The sequence below is a fragment of the Sprattus sprattus genome (genome assembly GCF_963457725.1).
Source record: "Sprattus sprattus genome assembly, chromosome: 5".
NCBI classification, from domain to species: Eukaryota; Metazoa; Chordata; class Actinopteri; order Clupeiformes; family Clupeidae; genus Sprattus; species Sprattus sprattus.
In genome coordinates this window covers 37,475,527-37,497,437 of record NC_137924.1, presented here as the reverse complement: position 1 = coordinate 37,497,437, position 21,911 = coordinate 37,475,527, and the positions used below count along the sequence as shown (strand labels likewise).

Below are 21,911 nucleotides of genomic sequence, written 5' to 3'. Positions count from 1 at the left end.
TAGGCTACCGACAGTTAGCATACCAAGCTAGGTAGCATTACCATTAGAATTGCATGGCAGATATGCTAAGCTATCGGGCTATTCCCCCACCCAGTGCCTGTGGCTAGTCCGAAAAAGGTGCATCTAAATCGGGTAACTTCGCTTGGCGAGCGGGGGGATGTGGAGGGGGAAAATGGGCCTCATTCTCTATCGTTCTCTCTCTCTCTCTCTCTCTCTCTCTCACACACACACACACACACACACACACACACACACACACACACACACACACACACACACACACACACCCCAATGGACTGACATAGATGTTTTATGTGTTTCATGTGACAATTCAAGTTCATTGTTTTATGTGCTTAATGTGATAATTCAATGGTGTGTGTGTGTGTGTGTGTGTGTGTGTGTGTGTGTGTGTGTGTGTGAGATAATCATTGTATTGGTAATTGTGATAAATTAAATAGTATTACTACTGATTAATTAATAGGGTCATTATTCCATTGTTATCATACCACTGAGCTTTAACATAGAAGTTACTGCCTTCTGCCTTAGTATGCTTCACTGACACCTGTGCCAAATCCAAAGAACCTCTTCTCTCTCTGTCCCTCTCAATTTAACTGTAACTAGGAACATTAAGACACCATCCATTCTCTATTTTTTTCTCTCCATCTCTCCATCTTTCTCTCTGTCAACTTTCTCTCACACTCAATCTCTCTTCTTCACTCCATTTTTATCTCCTTTTTTCAATATTTTCACTCTCTCTTTATCTCTTCATCCAGAGCCACTCTTGTTCACTCTTCTTTCCTTCTTCCACTCTTCTTTCCTTTCTTATTTTCTTCTTCCATTTTTCTTTCCTTCTTCCACTCTTCTTGCCTTTCTTTTTTCCTTCATCCACTCTTCTTTCCTTCTTCCACTTTTCTTTCCTTTCTTCACTCTTCTTTCCTTCTTACACTCTTCTTTCCTGCTTTCACTCTTCTTTCTTTCCTTATTTCCTTCTTCCACTCTTCTTTCCTTCCTTCACTCTTCTTTCCTTTCTTCTTTCATTATTTCACTCTTCTTTCTTTTCTTCTTTCCTTCTTCCACTCTTCTTTCCTTTCTTCACTCTTCTTTCTTTTCTTCTTTCCTTCTTTCACTCTTCTTTCCTTTCTTCTTTCCCTCTTCCACTCTTCTCTCCTTTCTTCACTCTTCTTTCCTTTTGTCTTTCCTTCTTCCACTCTTCTTGCCTTTCTTTTTTCCTTCATCCACTCTTCTTTCCTTCTTCCACTTTTCTTTCCTTTCTTCACTCTTCTTTCCTTCTTACACTCTTCTTTCCTTTCTTCTTTCCTTCTTTCACTCTTCTTTCTTTTCTTCTTCCTTTCTTAACCTTTGCATTTCATGCACTGGTATTTCCTTCAGGAAATGCATTTTCTAGTTATGGTCTGCCACAAACAGAGATGCGCTGCCTTTTTCAGCTGAGATGAATGAAGGTCCCAGTCACTACTTGAGGAAATGCGATAGATAGACATTCAACGAAGGCGATGCTCAGCGCCACTATGTCTTATTATGCATAGCCTACCTTAAGTATTGCCTATACTCCAGCACCGATGGTGGCGGTACAACACCATTTAAATCATGTGTCAGCCGCAAGTGAATACCAGAAGGTTGAGAAAAACAAAACCTATATGCAACATGGTTGGAATTACTAACAATAATAACATGCTAAGATACTGCAACGATCAACCAGGGGTTTCTGGTTCAACCTTGCCAATGGGTTTCACATTTTATTTTCCTGGCAAATAGCAGAGTTGGACCACGTACCATATAACCCTCAAACATAAACTGGTGTTGGAAAGGTGAAAGACTGGGTAAGTTGAGACATTTTAGATATTGTTAGCTTGATAGCTAACCTATAATTAGCTAACGACCTGGTTAGACGTCTAGCTAGTGACCTCGTTATGTGGAAATAACGTAATGTCACTGGCTGTTTATACAGTGTGGACTTCTATTATAATCCTAGCTGTTACAATAGTTAGCTAGCGAAGTTTAAATATCCAGAACCCGCTACTGGTCCGCCTGTGCTCATTTTTGCTATCTGCTATTGCGATAATTTCCCGTTCATTACACGTTATTGCCCACCGTTATTTCACAAATGCCTGAACGATATTAATCGTTGAACGTTAGTACGATCGTTGTATCGCATCCCCTTGTGTGACACGCGAAACAGACCTAATTTGTGTCAAAATTTAAGAACTGGCTGTTGTATGGGTCAAAGATGAAAGCACTTAACAATGAAAAGGACAACAGAACTCAAGATGTTGTCTTTTGGCTACTGTACATTTCAATGGGCCTAATGTTAATTGAGCAAAAACTGTCTCTTGTATGATTTTACAAATTATGTGGTGCATTTGGACTTGGATTTGCCAGAAAGTAAGGCAAAAGAGGGACAGTTCCCATCAGAACAAAAAGGTGTAATATATATATATATATATATATATATATATATATACGTCAAAGATGAGACGCGGACACTATAATCGACGCATCAAAAAAGATTTTATATCCTAAAAAATATATTGTATGACACTACTGCTCCATTTAGTGTAACGGTAATACATCTTTTAATGAACTTATACAATACCAAGTGAAAGTGTATGTTTTACTTTTCTTGGCATTTTCAAATTAATGTTGACAGTGTTGTATTAAAAGGATAATGTCTTTAGTTTTTTTTTAGTATTGGAAAAAGCAGGGGACTTCTGTCCCAAATACGCAGTTCATTAGAGGTGTAACAAGGTCAAGAGACCAGTTTGAAATTATATAAAAAATTGATAGTCATGTGACTTCATGAAAAGGACCCCAGAGAAGCAGACAAGCTGCGTAGGCACTCATTGTCACCATCGATGTCTCTATAAAAGTTTGAAAGTTGGCGTGCTGATAGGGGACAGTCATCTGATTACACCAAGTTTCATGTCTGTGTTTTGAGCGCTCTAGTGCCATGAACGGGTCAAAGTTGCATGTGTGTTTATGCATGTAACCTTTGAACCAAGAATGAGGTACTGTTTGGATTCCTTTGATCACGCAGAGTTCAACTATGATGTCAATTTGTGCCATATTGGATTTTCAGCCATACTGGATTTTATGGAAAAGTCTTACACATTTTCACAGGCCACAAATATATGTATGTAGGCAAAGGTTACTTATAAGGCATAAGAAGGATCATTTCTAATAGGGCACAGCTTGTCTGTTGTAGTGTAAAGTTATAGATAAGTGATTGTCTTTTTATTCATTCTAGTTTTTTATTGTGGAATGTTATCCCCATTAACCAAAGTTCCTCATGGATTTGATTGATGAATTTAGTTTTTCTAAGACAATGTACTAATATTTATGTATATTCTTCCCTCTAGGTAAATCATGATACCCATTACGGAGCTGCGTTATTTTGTAGACACCCAACCGGCATATCGAATCCTGAAACCATGGTGGGACGTTTTCACGGACTACATTTCTGTGGTTATGCTGATGATCGCTGTGTTTGGCGGAACGCTGCAGGTCACTCAAGACAAAATGATCTGCTTGCCTTGCAAATGGGTGGTAAACAAGACGTGCAGGAAGTCTTTCAACTCCACCCTTTCTTCAGCTTATCTCTCAGAACCTAAAGGTATTCAGTACAACCTTGACCGTCACCAGTACAACTATGTGGATGCAGTCTGTTATGAGAATAAACTCCACTGGTTCGCAAAGTATTTCCCATATCTCGTGTTACTGCATACCCTCATTTTCTTGGCATGTAGCAACTTTTGGTTTAAGTTCCCATGGACAAGCTCCAAACTTGAGCACTTTGTATCCATTCTGCTGAAATGTTTTGACTCCCCTTGGACAACGCGAGCACTGTCAGAGACTGTGGTTGAGGAGAGTGACCCTAAGGCACTAGGAAAAATGAATGGGTCCTTCGACAAGAAAGCGTCGTGTCTCAGTGATGATGTGGAGGCAAGTGTTCCAATGCTGCCACTCATGTCTCGTTTTGAGCAAGGCATTGTGGACCACTCAGAGAATGGCGTTCTGGACAAGAAAGAGGGCGAACAGGCTAAAGCTCTCTTTGAAAAAGTGAAAAAATTCCGTATACATGTTGAGGAAGGGGACATAGTGTACAGACTGTATATTCGGCAGACCACCATTAAAGTAATTAAGTTCATTGTGATCATCTGCTACACAGGCTTTTACGTGCACAACATTCAATTCCATGTTGATTGCAGTGTGGATATCGAGAATCTCACAGGCTATCAAATGTACCACTGTACCCACCCCCTTGCAACCCTCTTCAAAATCCTGGCTTGCTTTTATATAAGCCTTGTATTTCTTTATGGCATTATCTGCATGTACACCCTAGGTTGGATGCTCAGTCGTTCTCTTAAAAAGTACTCTTTTGAGTCCATCAGGGAAGAAAGTAGTTATAGTGATATCCCTGACGTGAAAAATGACTTTGCTTTCATGCTTCACATGATAGATCAGTACGATCCCCTTTACTCTAAACGATTTGCTGTTTTTCTGTCTGAGGTCAGCGAAAATAAACTGAGGCAGCTTAATCTGAACAATGAGTGGACGCTAGACAAACTCAGGCAGCGAATCACAAAAAATTCTCAGGAAAAGCTTGAGCTCCATCTCTTTATGCTTGGTGGTATCCCAGATACAGTATTTGATTTGGTGGAGGTGGAGGTCTTAAAACTTGAGTTAATACCTGATGTTACAATACCTCCAATCGTTGCTCAACTCACCAACCTACGGGAGATGTGGCTTTATCACACACCAGCTAAAATAGAGGCACCCGCCCTAGCTTTTCTGCGTGAGAATCTAAAATCACTACACATTAAATTCACTGATATCAAGGAGATTCCACTGTGGATCTATAGTTTAAAGAATCTCGGTGAGTTGCACCTCACAGGTAATCTTAGTGCTGAAAACAATCGTTACATAGTTATTGATGGACTACGGGAACTGAAGAGGCTGAAGGTCTTGCGACTGAAAAGCAACCTCACAAAATTGCCACAGGTTGTTACAGATGTTGGGTTGCACCTGCAGAAGCTGTCAGTGAATAATGAGGGCACAAAACTGATGGTACTGAACAGCCTGAAGAAGATGGTGAACCTTTCAGAACTGGAACTTGTACGCTGTGATTTAGAGCGCATTCCTCACTCAATCTTCAGCCTCCACAATCTTCAAGAGATTGACTTGAAAGACAACAATTTAAAGACCATCGAGGAAATCATTAGCTTCCAGCATCTCCATCGGCTTGTTTGCCTTAAACTGTGGTACAACCAGATTGCCTACATTCCTATCCAGATAGGCACCCTGACAAACCTGGAAAGACTCTACCTGAATCGAAATAAAATTGAGAAAATACCAAGCCAACTCTTCTTCTGCCGCAAATTGCGGTTTCTTGATTTGAGCAACAACAACCTTACTTGTATACCAGCTGACATTGGGTTCTTGCAAAATCTACAGTACTTCGCTTTGACATCAAACCGGGTAAGGTTATTTTTTTTTCATATAGATTATCTATAATAGGGTAATGCTGTGATCACTTCCATCACTATACATACTGCTGTACTAATGTTTTTTCACCTTCCTCAGATTGAAACTCTCCCCCCAGAGCTGTTCCAGTGTAAAAAGTTGCGCGCACTAAACCTAGGCAATAACTACTTGCAAGTTTTACCGTCTCGCTTTGGTGAACTCACTAGCCTGACGCAACTGGAGCTCCGAGGCAATCGATTGGAGGGTCTACCTGTCGAGCTGGGGGAGTGCCACCAACTGAGAAGGAGTGGAATAACAGTTGAAGAAGACCTTTTTAACACCTTACCCACTGAAGTCAAAGAAAAACTTTGGCGCACAGACAAAGACGCATCATGAGTGTGGCGCAGGTCTGGTGTGAAGTAAGAATTAGCTATGAACAAGATATTAACTCAATTATAGCGATACTGTCCTTTTGACCTGAGAATTTATATGCAAAATGCATTTTTTTAATTTAGGCAAATGTACTGAAGAAACTGTGAAAAATGGTTTGGTCTTTGCAGGTCTCATTCGTGATGACGTGTCAAAGTGATTTGTCCTTTTTAGTTTTCGGAAAAGTTGGGTCAGCACATTGGATTGTTACTGTGCCCGTTTATTTTTCAGTGCATGCCAGGGAAGAGTTTGTGATTATTTCAGAGGATAGCATGGTAGATTTGTTTAATTGCTCTGGCCAAAATTCTTACAGTGTACGAAACTACCATACAATCGGTGTTAACTCTCAGTATGTGTCAGCTTGAAGAAATATAGTTATTTTTATAATAACCCCAGTGTGAGGACTCTTCCCTGGCTGTGAACCAATGTGAACCAATTCAATTCAAATGGCACAGATTGAACGTGTGTGATGTCAATTAAGGCTGTACGATTATGGCAAAACTAATAATCGCCATTATTTTGGTTTATATTTAGATCACGATTTTTTAACACATTTTCTAATTCAGTGTGTTTCCCCTAGGATTTTTTTCAGCAGTGGTATGATTATGCATGCGGACATGATCCCGCAACACTGGACCCTCAGTACTTTTTTTGAATTGTTTTTTACTGTATTAGTAGTATTATTATCAATGCATATTATGTTTACGATATGAGATCTTTTGTCTTGTACTTATTAGGAATAGTAAAAAGAGCAATAATACGAACAGACAACCGATTTTTTTATTTTGTAAATCGTTAATTTGTGTACTGAGGGTTATTTTGTTTGTTTGTTTGTTTTTTCAATATTCAGATGAAAAGATTATGTATGCCTACATTGTTTAATGGTGCACTGCCAGATGTGGGGATATGACATCATCAAGTATTTATTTTAGGACTTTAGCACTTGGTAAATAAATGTGGCTAAACACGTTGGTGACTGATGACAGATCAGACGAGATGCTAATGCTAATCTGGGATTGACTGAGGCTAGCCTTTTTAAACTGGTATGCTACTATGTTTGACGAAACAATGCTTCTACAAGGAAGATCTATCCACTTTCTTAGCATTATCCTCAACAGCCCTGTTCAAGACCAGATTTACTTTTTCTCAGAGTTGGATGTTGAAAAGTGTATTAGAACTGTTAATACTCAACATTACAGGAAGGGTAGGCATTTTTTGTTAAATTTCTTGAAGAAAAGAAAGACAAGAGAAATATTTTTTTTTTACGTTTACCCACATGCAAAATTAGCTGATACAGGGTTAACTATCAAGTTTTCCCCTTTTCCTCCCCTCTGTGAATTACCTTTGATACATGTGGTGAAAGGAGATTAGCCAAAAATAAGCAAAAACATTAGCGATATGATCAAGTATGATCTCTGTCAGGACCCGTAAACATTCAAGATCCTCTCCTAACTCTGTCGTTACCATGGTAAACAAAAATCCCCATCACAAAATCAAATTGATTTTATTTGTTCCACAGTGGTTTGTACCCACAGAAACGAATTGCAGTCTGGTACACTTAATTACGCTGTACAACTGTATTTGTTTGCACACATTTAATTTAAAAATCCATATGGGGCTGGAGTTTACAGTGTTCAAAATCCCTTCTCCTGGTTTGCAGAGAATATAAAGAATATTAAGTAGGATGTAATTGTAAAGGGGTAGAATTGGGGAAGGGGTGGAAATATGGCACTGTTTGAAATAACTAACTTTGAACTTACCCTTTTATATAATCTATAAGTGTATGTGTTTGCTGGTGTCTACATTGTAGTTGTGAGCAAGTGTCATTTGCAGGTATTAATCTTATGTTAGTCTTTATTGGCTTCGACTGGGTCGTTTTACAAATGTGATGATGCAGTTTGTTTTTGACCAGAATGAGACACTGCACTCCACTCCACAACACTGTCTCGTCCTCTGGAAGTCAGGCAGTGTGCGTTTATTTGTATTTAATTTTCAGTTGTAAAATCTAGCTTCCTCTTGCTGGTTTCCCCAGCGTTGACTACCCTACCTATAATATCTGTGTTTTAAAAATTCCAAGTACACCACTAGTCTTACACAGTAAGCTACTCCCTTGTTAACAAATGTAACAGTATGTTACGTCATGAATATTAAACCTTGTAAAAAATAATCCTTTCTGCATGTTTTGCTAAATTCATTGTTTCGTAAAAAAAGCATTTCAATTAACTTCTGTTTTTGGCTTTGAGCTCATGTTGTTTAAATCTGCTTTTTGACAGGTTTAAAATTAAAGACAAAATGTTTAATGTTCTTTTGTTAGGTTTAACCAGACGAACTATAACATTAGATACAGGCAAAAAAATCTAAGTTGTCTCTGATTTCAGTCTCTTTACTCTTAAGGTGTTCAGGTGTTACACAAGTCTAATTGGGATTTAGATGCATTGCTGGCCATTTTTATAACAGTCCAGTGTTTTAATTGAGGGTAATTAGGGGCTTTTGAATGTGTGTTTTGGATAGGGAAGGGAGGCACAGCTTGATGACACTTAGTGGAACTTCAACACTAAGGTAACTTTGTAGCCTCTTCATTTCATGATGATACACAAAGACTCAAGGCACCCAGTACCAAGCAAGGTGACCCTTAAACATAAGGAATCTCTTCTTTTCATGAAACTTTTTCCAAAAAACTCTACTTTGGTGTAATCTGCCCATAGGACATTCTACCAGAAGAATTTTGGCTTCAGATGTGTTACCCTTTGGATGTCTAAGATGTTTTCTTTTCACAATTAAAAGAGGAGGATGCAAGGGTGCCAATACTTTCAGCCACGACTATATGTGTGTTTGTGCTTTATTTAAAATACATTAAAAATTGACATCTACTTCTACCATCCTGTCTACGTGTTGTCTATCAGAGTCAGGTGGGAGCGGGAAGAAATTACATCAGGGTAATGCTACGGAGAACAGTCCCTGAACGCAGTTTAGAAAAAGTTCAGAAGAAATATATATCATCCTCGGATTTAAATCATTAAAATAATAAATACGAGAATATTCACATTCATAGTCATGATTCTACACTACAGTCTACACTGCAAACTGGGGAGCCATGGCAATTGTGGATGACATCCTTATACATGGCAAGAGTAAACGGGAGCATGATGAAAATCTCCATGCCATGCTGCAACGCTCCAGAGAGAGAGGAGTGAAACTCAACCCAGAAAAGAGAGTCGCCTGTACCACCTCCTCACCAAGGGCCTGATTTACTAATATGCGAGCGCTTCTTAATCTGCGCTCGCAAATTAACGCACGGTGTTTTTGCGCATTTTACTTGGTATTTATCAAGCCAGATCTGCGCTGGGCAAACTGTGCTTACTCCGCCCTTTAAAGAGCCTGATTTACTAAGATTGATTTGCGAACGCATCTTTGCCAGGCGCACATTAACGCACGGTGATTCCCCGCATTTTCCGTGATATTTATCAAGCCAGATACGCGCTGGGCAATCATTATTTAGCGCACCGTTAAAAGACTGGAGAACTTGCCAGCAAGTTACTGCAACCATGGAGATTCGAGGAAGAAAAAACTAAGGTTCAGCGAATAGATAGCGAATAGATAGCGAGATAGATATATTGGTTCACGTTCGCTCAATCACTGAACCTGATTCAATGGGTTATATTGTTGTTTTGCCCGCCATCATCTACAGCGAGATGTTTAAAAGAACACGATTATAAATAATATGCTATTGGTGGCATTAATGCATAAACTGTCTATTATAACAATATATATGTGTACATGGCGAGATTAATACGTTCTACAAGGGACATGGGTTCACTACAATATATCCCCACTGCAGTGACGTGCGGTGAAGTCAGTACGAGGGTAGGCACTGAGTTATGAAAGCCAGATTACCTTATTTATTGTTTAGGCTAATAGGCTACGTGACAACAGTAGGTACAAGTGCGGCACACAGGCACGGTCGATCGATATATATAAAAAAATCCGATCACGATAACATATCGTACTCTCAGTCTCGCACACGCACGCACACACCAGTTAATGTCCATCATCAGAATGCAACCATCTTTATCCGCACAGCGGCCAATTATGTATGTCAGTCAGCAGCAATGAGAACACACACTGCTCAATTGAATATGAAAGCAAATGGCTTGCAGTCGGCATTAATTCAACCCCACACTTATCATTTCAAAATTAAGCTCAAAATAGTTTCTAACTCACCTGACTAGCACAGCCACAATGCCAATCTTTTTTGTCATACCAGTCCGTTTGAAAACGACAATTTTTGGTCCCTTTTTCTGCAGAAGTTCATTTAGTGTTGGAATATGCCTCCCTCTTGCTAGTTACTCCTTTTTTTCTATTAAAGTCGAGTTTAGAGAAATGTCTAAGTTCCACAATATCGGTAGATACCGCTGTTGTCATTTTTACTTTGATTTTCGCGGGGATTACGCTTAGCTGGTGTAATGACGTCAGCTGCGCAAATGTCCAGTAATATCTCAATTTTAATTGGTCCATGTTTGATACGTAACGTAGATGATTACTGGCATAACATATTTACGTGCAAAGGCACAGTAGAGTTGTGCCTTTCGACGTACATATTAAATAATACAGAATCTAAGTGCGCATGCGCGATATGACTTTTTGGTTGCCGTTCAAAATGAATGGACAGTAAAGGCACTGCTTATTCTACCGGTTTTTTGTATTTGTTTATGCGTAACTGATACAATTGTCATCGTAACGTCTAAACAATTGGAATAACGTAAGTATTGCATATATAAATCACAAGAATACTCGGTACAAATACAAATACAAGTTTATTAAATAAAATGATTTAATAAACATTTTTACGTTTGAATTTTGGCAGGGTAGGCAGTGCCTACCTTGCCTACCCTGACTGCACGTCACTGCCCCACTGAAACAAATACATTTACCAAGCAGACAGGCCTCTCCAAAATCACCGTTGCTCAATCATGGATAAATGGCACTATTCCGAAAGATAAAACTGTCATGGACAGACCACTTCCACGTAAGTAATGGTCATGTTGGCATCACATATGACCTGGACATTCATTGAATATGTGTGCTTTCTGTTTCGGTAAACGTGTTCGCGGATTGAAGGTGGGACTGTTTGCATGTGGGTGCGATCAATTTCTCCAATTACGTTCGGAAAGTTTAATTTCATATATATGAATATATGAATTATACGAGTTGAAACAAATATTTCTGTTCGCTGTCTCTGTCTATGTCTTTGCCTTGCTGCTGCCATATCAACGTTTTCAGACTCAGTGGAAATGCGCTTGGTTAAGACGTGCTTTTATGAGGCGGAGAATTAGCCTGCAAATCAGAGATGTGCGCTCGCCGGGCAGTTTAGTAAATACCACGCAGTTCATCATTAGGCGCACTCCTCCCATTAAATAGCGCTACACGCCTACGTTACCACCCACGTTTCCGAACCATCCCACCTGTTTGCAGGTACACACCCTCAAAGCGTTAATATGCGCTGCGCCAGCTTAGTAAATACCGTTTTTCGTTACGACCGCTATTTTACGCCAGAAAATGGGCGCAATCCTGTTAGTAAATCAGGCCCCAAATACGGGGTCAAACCGGATCCAGGCAAAATTGCAGCCACCAAAGAGATGAAATCACCAGAAGACAAAGGTGAGCTAGCAACAATCTTAGGCAGGGTGAACTATTTGTCAAAGTTTTTCCCCAGGTCTTGCCGGCATCAGTGCGCCTCTAGCATATTTCGACCCCAGCAAAAAGTTCACATTACATGTCGATGCCAGTAAATAAGCTCTGGGTGCCGTTTTATTACAAGGGGGCAGACCAATTGGACCAAAAACACACACAGACTGTGAAGTAGATTATGCTCAGATTAAAAAAGAGCTTTATGCCATTCTGTTCGGATGCAAACGCTTCCATCAGTATGTCTATGCACATCACGTGTAAGAGTATTGTTTTGTACTCTCTGCGTGATGGTTAAGGACTTGGAAAAGTACGCCAGTACGAAGTTTTTGTTGTAACAAGGTACAGCTCTACTTGATAAGTTGAAACACAAATACAGTACAGTTGAGTTTAACAAGACCAATTTCATCAAGTCAAACACAACAGGAGTCTCCGGAGTCTGATCTGATACAGAGAAAGTCTCAGTTCTTATAGCCTATCTTTACAGCGGTCATCTGTGGGCATCTCGTGGTCAACAGAGTGGGGGTCATGGGCTCCTTACCCTGGTGTATCTGTTATTCGTAAGAATCGACATTAATGTCCCATCTATTGGTGTGAAACCCCTGCACTCTGCCTCTCAGGGATTAATTGACCATGCTATCTCCTGAGAGTCCTTCAATGTATCGAAAGTCACATTATATCCTGTCCTGGTCAGCTAAAAGCTACTGCTATGGTGACCCGACCTTCCCAGGCCTGTGCCTGCAGTGACCTGACCTGACTTAGGCCTGTTTTCCCACTGAAGAGACATTTCAAGGATTTCTAATAAACCTATACTGAACTGAACCTATACTGAACTGAAATTATCTTACACACGTCACAGTAGTAAGTGACCACAAACCACTTCAATCTATCATTCACAAGCCTCTTGCAGAAGCACTCCCCAGGCTGCAACGGTATGACTACCATCGTCCACAGACCAGGCAAGGACATCCCTGTGGCAGATACTCTATCCAGGAAGTCTCTGTCTGACCAGGATAAGAGCCTCAGAGTGGGCATGGATATGCAGGTACACATGCTGTACAGAGAAACTTACACGTCAGTGATGCAAAGCTGGAAGAAATCAAAGCAGAGACTGACAAGGGCACACAGCTACAGCAACTAAAAAGAACAATCAAGGAAGGATGGGCTGAGGAGAGGAAACTATGCCCACAGAGCATTGCAGAGTACTGGAACTACCAGATGAACGACATCGTATTCAAGGGTGAGAGAATTGTGGTTCCAACTTCACTGCGTGCCGAGATGTTGTCAAGGATACACACTGGTCACATGAGTATCGAAAAGTGCAAGCAGAGAGCAAGGGACATCCTCTTTTGGCCAGATATGAACAAGCACATTGAGGAAGCAGTTGGAAAGTGCTCCACATGCCTTGAACACAGACCATCCAACAGCAAAGAACCCATGATCAGCCATAAGATCCCTGATCGAGCAAGGCAACAGTTGGTACGTATTTGTTCACCTGAAACAATTAACAATACTTCATCACAGTCGACTATTACAGCAGGTATTTTGAGCTTGACAAACTGCACAGCACAAAAGCCTCCGCTGTAATTAACAAGCTTAAAGCAGCCTTCGCCAGACATGGCATACCTGAGACTGTTATTATTACACATAACTGCCCTCAATACAAATGCAGAGAATCCAAAGCCTTTGCTGACAAATGGGAGTTTACCCACATAACTTCCAGTCCGCATTATCCTCAAAGCTATGGCCTTGCAGAGAAATCTGTGCAGAGCAAGGTCAGTGGAAACCTGCAGTAGTTATCAGACCTGCTGAAACTGAACGTTCCTACCACATACATTCAGCTGAAGGACAGGAATACAGGAGAAACACTACTCCTTTCCACCAATGCGGGGCATCACACACACATTGACAAAAGTCCTGAGGACAACACACAACAGACTCTACACAACAGTACACTTACTTCTTTACAGACAGCAGATGAGATTATCCCTCATACCACCCCTTACACGACAAGATCTGGAAGAGAAAATCAAGCCTACAACTGTTCTGGACTTGTAATACCATGTAAAAGGGTGTAGGCTGATCGCTGCCCTTACAAAAATAATTTAAAAAAATTGTGATGTATAAAGACAAAACAAACAAACAAAAATAAATGTTGTGATGTATGGTTCAGATTGCATTCGTGTCAGTTTGCAATTTTGTGATGTCTGATATCTTGATGAATGTGTTCATTCACTTAAGTGTAAGTATTAAGATTTTAAACAGGTACTTGGCTGTAAGTACAACACTACAGTATTTCTTTTATTGGTGAGAACCTAGTAAATTATATTCTGTTCCAGTGACTAACCCATACTGACTATATACAATAATCTAAATTGGAACCTTTTACATTTATAAGGAGATGGATGCAATATTGACATTGAATATTATTTGAGTTCATGATATGTTCCAGTTGGACAATCAGTGCGCTTCTTGATTTGTATGTTGCATTCTTACTGCGCATCCTCAGTGTGTGCTCAGATTGAGACGTGACACAGCCAGGTCATACGTTATATTGCTCCCGCAACAGTTATAATAAAATACATTTTATAGCACGTCATTGTGCTCCTGTTTTTAGTACATGTACAGTGGTGGCCAAAATTATTAGAACACAGACATATTTAAGAGTTTTCAGTTGTTTTTGTTGAATTGGCCATTAAAATACCATAAAAACTAATGAAATATCTACAGTCATCATTATGCTCTATAAACCATAGAATAGAGCCATCATAATGAGATTTAGGTCATTTTCCGTACAAAAACAAGATAGGCCTATTTCACTGTCAATTTCACACAATCATGTTCCTGCACAGAAGAAGCCAAATTACTTGTGTAATCATTGTCAGGTGTTATTGTGGTTAAATGGATGGTGTTGCAAGAGTCTTAGGACACAGCTTGGCGATTCTTTTGAATGTACAAGGCCTATCCTGCTCATTAAGTGATTGGTAACATCAGGGTTTTGTCACTGAGGCCACACCACCAAATGGTATAGATCCAAAGCCTCTAGAAGCAGTCTTGAAGCACATGATGCTCTTTGAACATGGCTAAGGTGAAGAAGGAGCTAACAAATGAGCAACGGGTTCGAATAAAGGCTTTTTTTTATGCTGGCTGGAGTTACTGCCGCATAGCCAAGGACTTGAGATGCAGTCCAAGCACTGTAAAGTACACTTTAGACTACCATGGCACCAGAACCGAAAGGGGAGAGGTTTCAAAAAGAAACTCTCAGACACACAAGTGAAGCATCTCAAAATTCTCAGTCTTCAGGACCGAAGAAAGACTTTACAAGAACTGTGTGACGAGATCAACATCACAATGAGTAATGGTGCAACAGTGTCTTCAAGAACTGTCCGTCGGACACTGGGAGAAGAAGGACTTTTTGGCAGAATAGCAGCAAAGAAATATTACTGAAAGAGAACAATTGAGTGTAACGCCTGAAATTTGCAAAAGAACACAAGAAATGGACAAAGAAAGATTGGTTTAAGTGTTGTGTACTGATGAGTCCAGGTCTGAATAGTTTGGCAACAAGCAAAGCGTGTATTTTCCACGAAGTGAGGGGGAGGGATATAAAAATTAGTGTCTCTTGCCAACAGTTAAACAAGGAGGGGGTAGTATTATAGTGTGGGGTGCAATTTAAGCCTCAGGAACAGGTGACTTTGGCTAAATTGATGGCATCATGGATACAAAAGTATACCACAACATTCTGGTGAGGCACGGATTTCCTTCTTGGAGACATCTTATTGAGCCTGGATTTATTTTCCAAGAGGACAATGACCCTAAACATTATTTTAACTATTGCCGGATCTACTGGCGACAAGGAATCTGCTGGAACACTGAAAATGATGGACCGGCCCTCTCAAGGTCCGGACTTCAAACCCAGCAAGCAAATTCGGGGCAAGTTGGAAAATAAACTCGACAGATCTATTGTAAATTCCAAGGAAAGCCTTTGGCTTGAGTTGCAGAAGGCATGGGATAACATTTGTGTTGAAGTTCTCAAGAAATATATGACTCTATGCCAGAGAGATGTGCTGCTGTAATTGCTGCAAAAGGTGGGCGTACCACTTATTAAAGTTAAAAGTGGATAAAAACAGTAGGACTCACTTCATCTGATATTTGTTGTGCTCAGAACAGCCATCTGCATGTTTCATGAACATTATGAAATTAAATCATGTTTTGGAGGCAAAAAAAAAGGTAATTATTCTCAGATCTGTCAGGTGTTCTAATAATTTTGGCCACCACTGTATATCAAAACACCACTATGTTGTAAAACCATAATTCGGAATGATGTGCCGTGGTTCTGCTTAAGGTTTCTTCCTGCCTAACAGGGAGTTTTTTCTTTCCCCTGTTGCCATTGTGCATGCACTAAGGGGGTTTAGGCTCTGGGCTCTGTTAAGTATTTTAATGGCGCTATATATATAAAATTGAATTGAATTTAATTGAATTGAATTCACACTATAGCCTATCAGAAGAGGATTATTAAAGATTACAAGTAAAACATTACTTCACCAAAAAAAAAAAAATTGTTACAATACCCCCTGACAACAAACATTTTTTTTCTTCTGTGGTCGTCATTCTACAACAGACACAAGGAAAGAAATTTTCCTGAATGCAAGCACTGTTATGATGCGTAATAGGCCAAATAAGACTGTCACACAATCACAGAAAGGCAGTTAGGCTACATAATGTAGGCTAAGCTAAGAAAACATAAAAACGTCGGTGTCCAAACACAGATTCGGCGCTGTCCACAAAGAAATGGAAGAAACAAGTGTCTCAAAGCTATGGACTGTTGTTGGTCTTTTTATTTACACCAACATGATAATGGTGTGGCTCCTTTAATCTCTGATTATGCTCCTCCTCTTCAGTTCTGTGTCGGTTCATACAATCTGCCATTTTAGAATTTGAACGCAGTGTAAATTTCAAGTCGCATTGGTGTCAGTATTTACATAATTGTAGTTTAACTGAAGGCTTATCATCGATAGATAAGAGAGGTAGGTTGTAGTTCATCTCGGTTTCCTTTTGCACAGAATCTTTGGTTAACGTGAAACGTATTTTTTGGGTTGAGGCATCCAAACTGACATAGCCTACCTAAAATGACCATACCCTAGTATACAACATTTCTACATCGTGAATACGTTTTGAGCTACTTTAAAAATGAAAAATTAAACGAAATTCTACTTGCTCGGCTGCTAATTATGTTCCTCACTAGTGTTATCATCGCTGCCTTAGAGATTCGTAGACATATTTTAGCCTTTGGTTAACAGACTCGGGAACTCTTCAATCGTTTGAAGTATACCGGCAATCAAATTTGTTTGATGAAATACACGTGAATATGGGCGAAGTTTAGATGGTGTTTGTTGCTTCATCGTCGCAGAGGTAGGACAAATAGGCTAACGTAAACAGAGATTGCACAATAGACTAGGCCGGGAGACAACATAACCATATTATAGGATAAATAGTAATCTAAAATAGCATTGGTCTAGCCTAATATGCTGCCTTCAAGTGCTATCGGAAATGTCTCGAGACTAATTACCACACAATTGGTTTGTTGGACATAACAGCACTGTGTACATGCTAGCAACCTAGAAACACTTGGCTGCATGGGGCTGACGCAGAATTTCATCGTCGCATTTGACCGTCGCATCATTTGACATTCCTGTTGCCTTTACGCCACTAAATTAAAATGGCTATATTGGCATGACTGCATACAAAACAACATTTCCAAAGAATACTAACACAAAATACACAATCAAAATTAACATAAATAAATAAAAAATAAACAGTCCATAGGGCATGCAGAACAAGAGGGTATATGGAATTTTGGTAAGTAACATAATATAAACATATAACACGTTCATTATTAATTAGTAAACATTAAGTAGGCTATTAGTCATGTGGGACAGGGAGTTCACAGAGCTGTGGAGCTCATGGCAGCCTGCTACATATCTTGCTGCCAGTCCCAGCAGTCCTTCCTCTCCCAGTAGAGCACAAGTGTAACTCAGATAAAGGATTTTTTTTAAAAATAATGTTTGCCAAATATTGGTCTCTAAGACTTTTGTATTGGTTGCAGTGAGTTAGGAAGTGCAGCTCTGTCTCTACTGTTTCCTGGTCCCAGAAAGAACAGCCTATCCTCTCTGGGAAGCCAGGTCTGTCTGTGCCAGCCTACTTCTACTGCCAGGTTGTGGTCACTCAGTCTGTGTTTAGTCAGTGTTCTCCTTAGTTTTGTATTAGACATTGTGTGGTCAAGTAGGTTGCCACAGTGTACTGTCTGTTCAGAGTTTCAATGGTTTACTTTTTGGTCAGGAAGTTTCGTTTGGCGAGTGATCTCTGTATTTTTTTTTCTTTTATCATAATTGGGTTGGGTCTAATTATCTGAGTGAGTCTTGAGGCTGAGGTGGTGGTGGTGTAATTACCTGAGTGGTTGATGGTTCGCCCAGCCTCAGCTCAAGTAGGCAGAGGGGACTCCCTTGTGGGTTCAACTCCTGGCATTATAGGGCTTTGTAATACACAAAGGGATACATGGGCCCCCAGCCTGAATCCAAGTGTTCTAGAGTCTGATCCAATGGCGTTATTAGGTCTTATCAGTCAGGGCTATACTTTGGATTTTTTTAAGCCCCGAGTATTTTTGCCCTGAAAATAGATGTGTTCATAGCAAAACAACAGACAGACTGTCTAACAGAGAAGCTAGAAATGGCCCTGGTTTGATCAGCATAGACGTGTATGGTTTTAAATGTATTATTTGCACAATATGTGTGGTACTATATGTCCTTGAATGCCTAGCATGAGTGTCAGTGACAAGAGCAGTGGGAGGAATTCTGGAGTCCCTGACAGGATTTTCTGTTAGGACCCTACAGCGAGAGTTTCAGATTAAGATTATAAAGGTTTCTGAGGGCCTCTAGTGGTGATAAGGGACCTTCAGATTTAGAATTCCCTTTTCCCCTATAAGTCTGGTAAGTTAACATTTTGTAACTTATTTGCTTACACCTACTTACACATAGTTACCCAATCAGTATTTTTATTGTGAACATTCATGCTGCAATATATTTCCAAAGGCAAAATAAGTTATTTGTCTGCTAATATGAAAACTAACATTTTAATATTATCAATCTAACACTGTCCATGCCTCAAAAAAGACCTTCCCTTTAATGAAATATAGCATGGGTAACATAATGCTGTGGGTATACAGTATGTCTCATCTGCAGAGACTGGGACACTTTAGAATTGAATGACAAATTAATGGGAACACATTATACACAATATCAAGACCACGTGTTGCAGTCTGTTGCAAAACTAAGACTTGGTAGTGGGTTTCAGCAGGATTATTGCTCTTGGGCACAAGGCTAAAGAAACACTGGAGTGGCTTAAAAACAGTAAAGTGAATGTTCTAGAAAGGCCTGGTCAAAGCCTTAATCAAAATCCTACTGTGGATCTGTGGACCTATAGGCCAGGAGCACCATCTCACCAACTTACATTATTTAGCCTATATACTAAGAAGAATGTGAAAACGCTGAATTCATATTTAATCTATATACCAAGAAAAATGGGAAAACGCTGCCCAAATATGTGCAAAGCTCATCTTCAAAAGGCAAAGGGGTATTAATGTTTAGTGGTTGAATACTTTTTTATTTATCTATTTAAAATGAATTCAGTCATTATTTGATTGAATAAAATAGACTAGAAAAAAATATCTATTTTAGTCTATTAGAGTCTATTTTAGTAGACAAGTTACTTATTTTGCTGTCAGAAGTACAAAGCATAACTGTTTACAAATAAAATACTGCTGAGGAAAATATGTTTCACCATAAAATGGTGATGACTTTCAAGGGGGCTGAATACTTTTGCAAGACACTTTATATTAACCATGAAAGTCAGAAATTATTTTAAATGATGAACTTTGAATTATGGCTGAAGGTTAGGAGTCAGAACAATTTTGAATAAGGATTTCAAAATATGTTTTACATTCAAGATCCATTTTGAATTTGTTTCAAGTAATTATGTACTTCAGAAAACAAGTTGTGATAACAATGCAGTGCTTTAAACTGCTAGCATTGTTAATAACTTCACTTCTATAAATGTTTATACTTTTCATTATGAAAACTCATTATTCCTCATTACTCTTACAGGGGCACATCTCAGGTTAAACCATGGCTGAGAAGCAGGTGATCCTCCAGTTCCGCTTTGCCAACTTTGGAGAGTCAATGTTACAGAAAATGGATGCTCTGCGCAACCAAAGACGCTTTTGTGATGTACTGGTTCGCATTAATGATCTAGAGGTACCCGGTCACAAAGTGGTATTTGCAGCAGGATCTCCCTTTCTCCGGGACCAATTCTTTCTCCAGGACTCAACGGAAGTTCAGATCAGTACTTTGCAGGATGCAGAGGTAGGACAGAAGCTACTGCTGTCTTGCTACACAGGAGTACTTGAGTTCCCAGAACTAGAGCTTGTCAATTACCTCACAGTGGCAAGTTTTCTCCAGATGGGGCACATTGTTGAGCAGTGCACTCAGGCACTTAATAAATTCATTAAGCCACATCAAGTGAAGGACAATCAAATCACACGGGAACCTTCTAGCAAAATTGGACAGTTTCTTCCCACTGTAGAGGCAGAACAAAATAAGATGGAGAATGAAGAGGTAGATGAAAGGGAGGAGGATGACAATGCCATCATTATAGATCATATGATGTCTCCATCAGCCACAAGGAAAAGACACAAAAGCAAAACCTCTGAAGAATGTGAAAACAGCCCCCTCGCCATCATAAAAGTGGAGTCAGTTAGCGATAGGGTGGCGGACAGCATGCGCGATCTCATCTCCCAATCACCTACTCTTAATTCTCCTGAACCACAGCACTCCCTTATTAACTCCACTGTAGAAAGTCGTATTGGTGATTCAGAGACTCAAATGGTGCATCTTGCCGATTACCCTACAAGTCCTGTCCCAGCAGGATCCTCCCGTGTTTGGGGGGGTCTACGTACCAGTGAAAAGGGAATACAGTGGTACCACCAGTGCCCCAAGTGTTCTCGTGTCTTCCGCCAGCTGGAGAACTACGCCAACCACCTAAAAATGCACAAGCTGTTCATGTGCTTGCTCTGTGGCAAGACATTCACTCAGAAGGGGAACCTTCACCGACACATGCGTGTCCATGCAGGGATTAAGCCATTTCAGTGTAAGATTTGTGGGAAGAACTTTACCCAAAAGTGTTCCCTGTTGGACCACCTCAACCTGCACAGTGGAGATAAGCCCCACCGCTGCAACTACTGTGAAATGGTCTTTGCACACAAACCAGTGCTCAGAAAGCATCTTAAGCAGGTACACGGCAAGAATAGCTTTGATAACGCCAATGAGGGCTGCATGCAGGAACTTGAATTCAGTGGACTGCAGGAATCCAGCACAGAAAACAACATTGATCAGTTAGCCTCAGAAACAAGACAATATGGAGTCACACTGCAACACTGATTAATTGCTAAGAGTTTGTAACTTCACTTCCAAAGTCATGTATTTAAAGACATACTAATCACTGGTATGCCATGAAATGATTATCCAGTGTATTGAACAATAGGACTGGGAATTAAAGGCACCCAGTGCAACTTTATATAAACATTCAATGAAAAATAAACGTTCAATTTCTAGTCTTTTTTTACATGTAGTAAGTTTCAATAACTCCATACCATTACATATCGACATTCAAGGAGCAAAGATGAGAAGTCGTTGTGTGGTGAGAACTGATAGAAAATCGTAAACAGCAACAATCGCCGGTGGGGAGAGGCCATTTTTCCATTGACTGGAATCCTGCTTTATTTATTGCAGGTCACAAAAAATAAAGAAAATGGCGGCGATTGTTGTTGTTATCGATTTTCTATCAGTCTTCCGACGTATAGTCGCCCCAGCTTTGCACTTTACAACTTCCGGTGCAGTGGCTTCTGGGATACGAAGTCTTAGTAGGTCAAAAAGCGAAAATGTGTCAAAGTCGGAATAAATGTTACTGTACTCGGTTTGTTTTTGATAACACATTGATGGCACCCATACTTGATGCCTGACAGGACACTGTATTGTAAAGTCGTGCACGTTTATAGACAGGGCACGCTGGTTTTCTGCGTACGTTTATTGCATAGTCATCAAAGACGCTTGCATCCCAGTGATTTCGCGCGACCTCTGTTGGACAGTCAGTGTCAAGATATCAAACTAGAATTGCCTCATATGAGATGGAGAGACGATATGCATAGATGTCTGTATGACTGTTTATTGGGCGAGACAGTGACATCGTAGACTACGCAAAGCAGTATCTGA

General features: G+C 39.9%; 2 protein-coding genes across 2 annotated transcripts; both read left to right on the top strand.

The window, feature by feature from the left end:
* The first annotated feature begins 1,701 nt into the window (after positions 1-1,701).
* Positions 1,702-8,712, top strand: lrrc8ab (leucine rich repeat containing 8 VRAC subunit Ab). Its single transcript, XM_080839473.1, has 3 exons — positions 1,702-1,838; positions 3,375-5,493; positions 5,599-8,712. Exons 2-3 carry the CDS (start codon positions 3,382-3,384, stop codon positions 5,872-5,874), a joined length of 2,388 nt encoding a protein of 795 aa, XP_080695599.1. The 5' UTR covers positions 1,702-1,838; positions 3,375-3,381; the 3' UTR covers positions 5,875-8,712.
* A 7,818-nt stretch (positions 8,713-16,530) lies between these two features.
* On the top strand, positions 16,531-21,109 carry zbtb26 (zinc finger and BTB domain containing 26). Its single transcript, XM_080839492.1, has 2 exons — positions 16,531-16,616; positions 19,749-21,109. Exon 2 carries the CDS (start codon positions 19,770-19,772, stop codon positions 21,078-21,080), a length of 1,311 nt encoding a protein of 436 aa, XP_080695618.1. The 5' UTR covers positions 16,531-16,616; positions 19,749-19,769; the 3' UTR covers positions 21,081-21,109.
* Positions 21,110-21,911: the final 802 nt, after the last annotated feature.

Bases quoted from the DNA above. Each gene is read 5' to 3' on its own strand.
- lrrc8ab (XM_080839473.1), top strand. From the start codon at position 3,382: ATGATACCCATTACGGAGCTGCGTTATTTTGTAGACACCCAACCGGCA. The intron at 5,494-5,598 runs GTAAGGTTATTT...CACCTTCCTCAG, and splicing joins TCGCTTTGACATCAAACCGG to ATTGAAACTCTCCCCCCAGA.
- zbtb26 (XM_080839492.1), top strand. From the start codon at position 19,770: ATGGCTGAGAAGCAGGTGATCCTCCAGTTCCGCTTTGCCAACTTTGGA.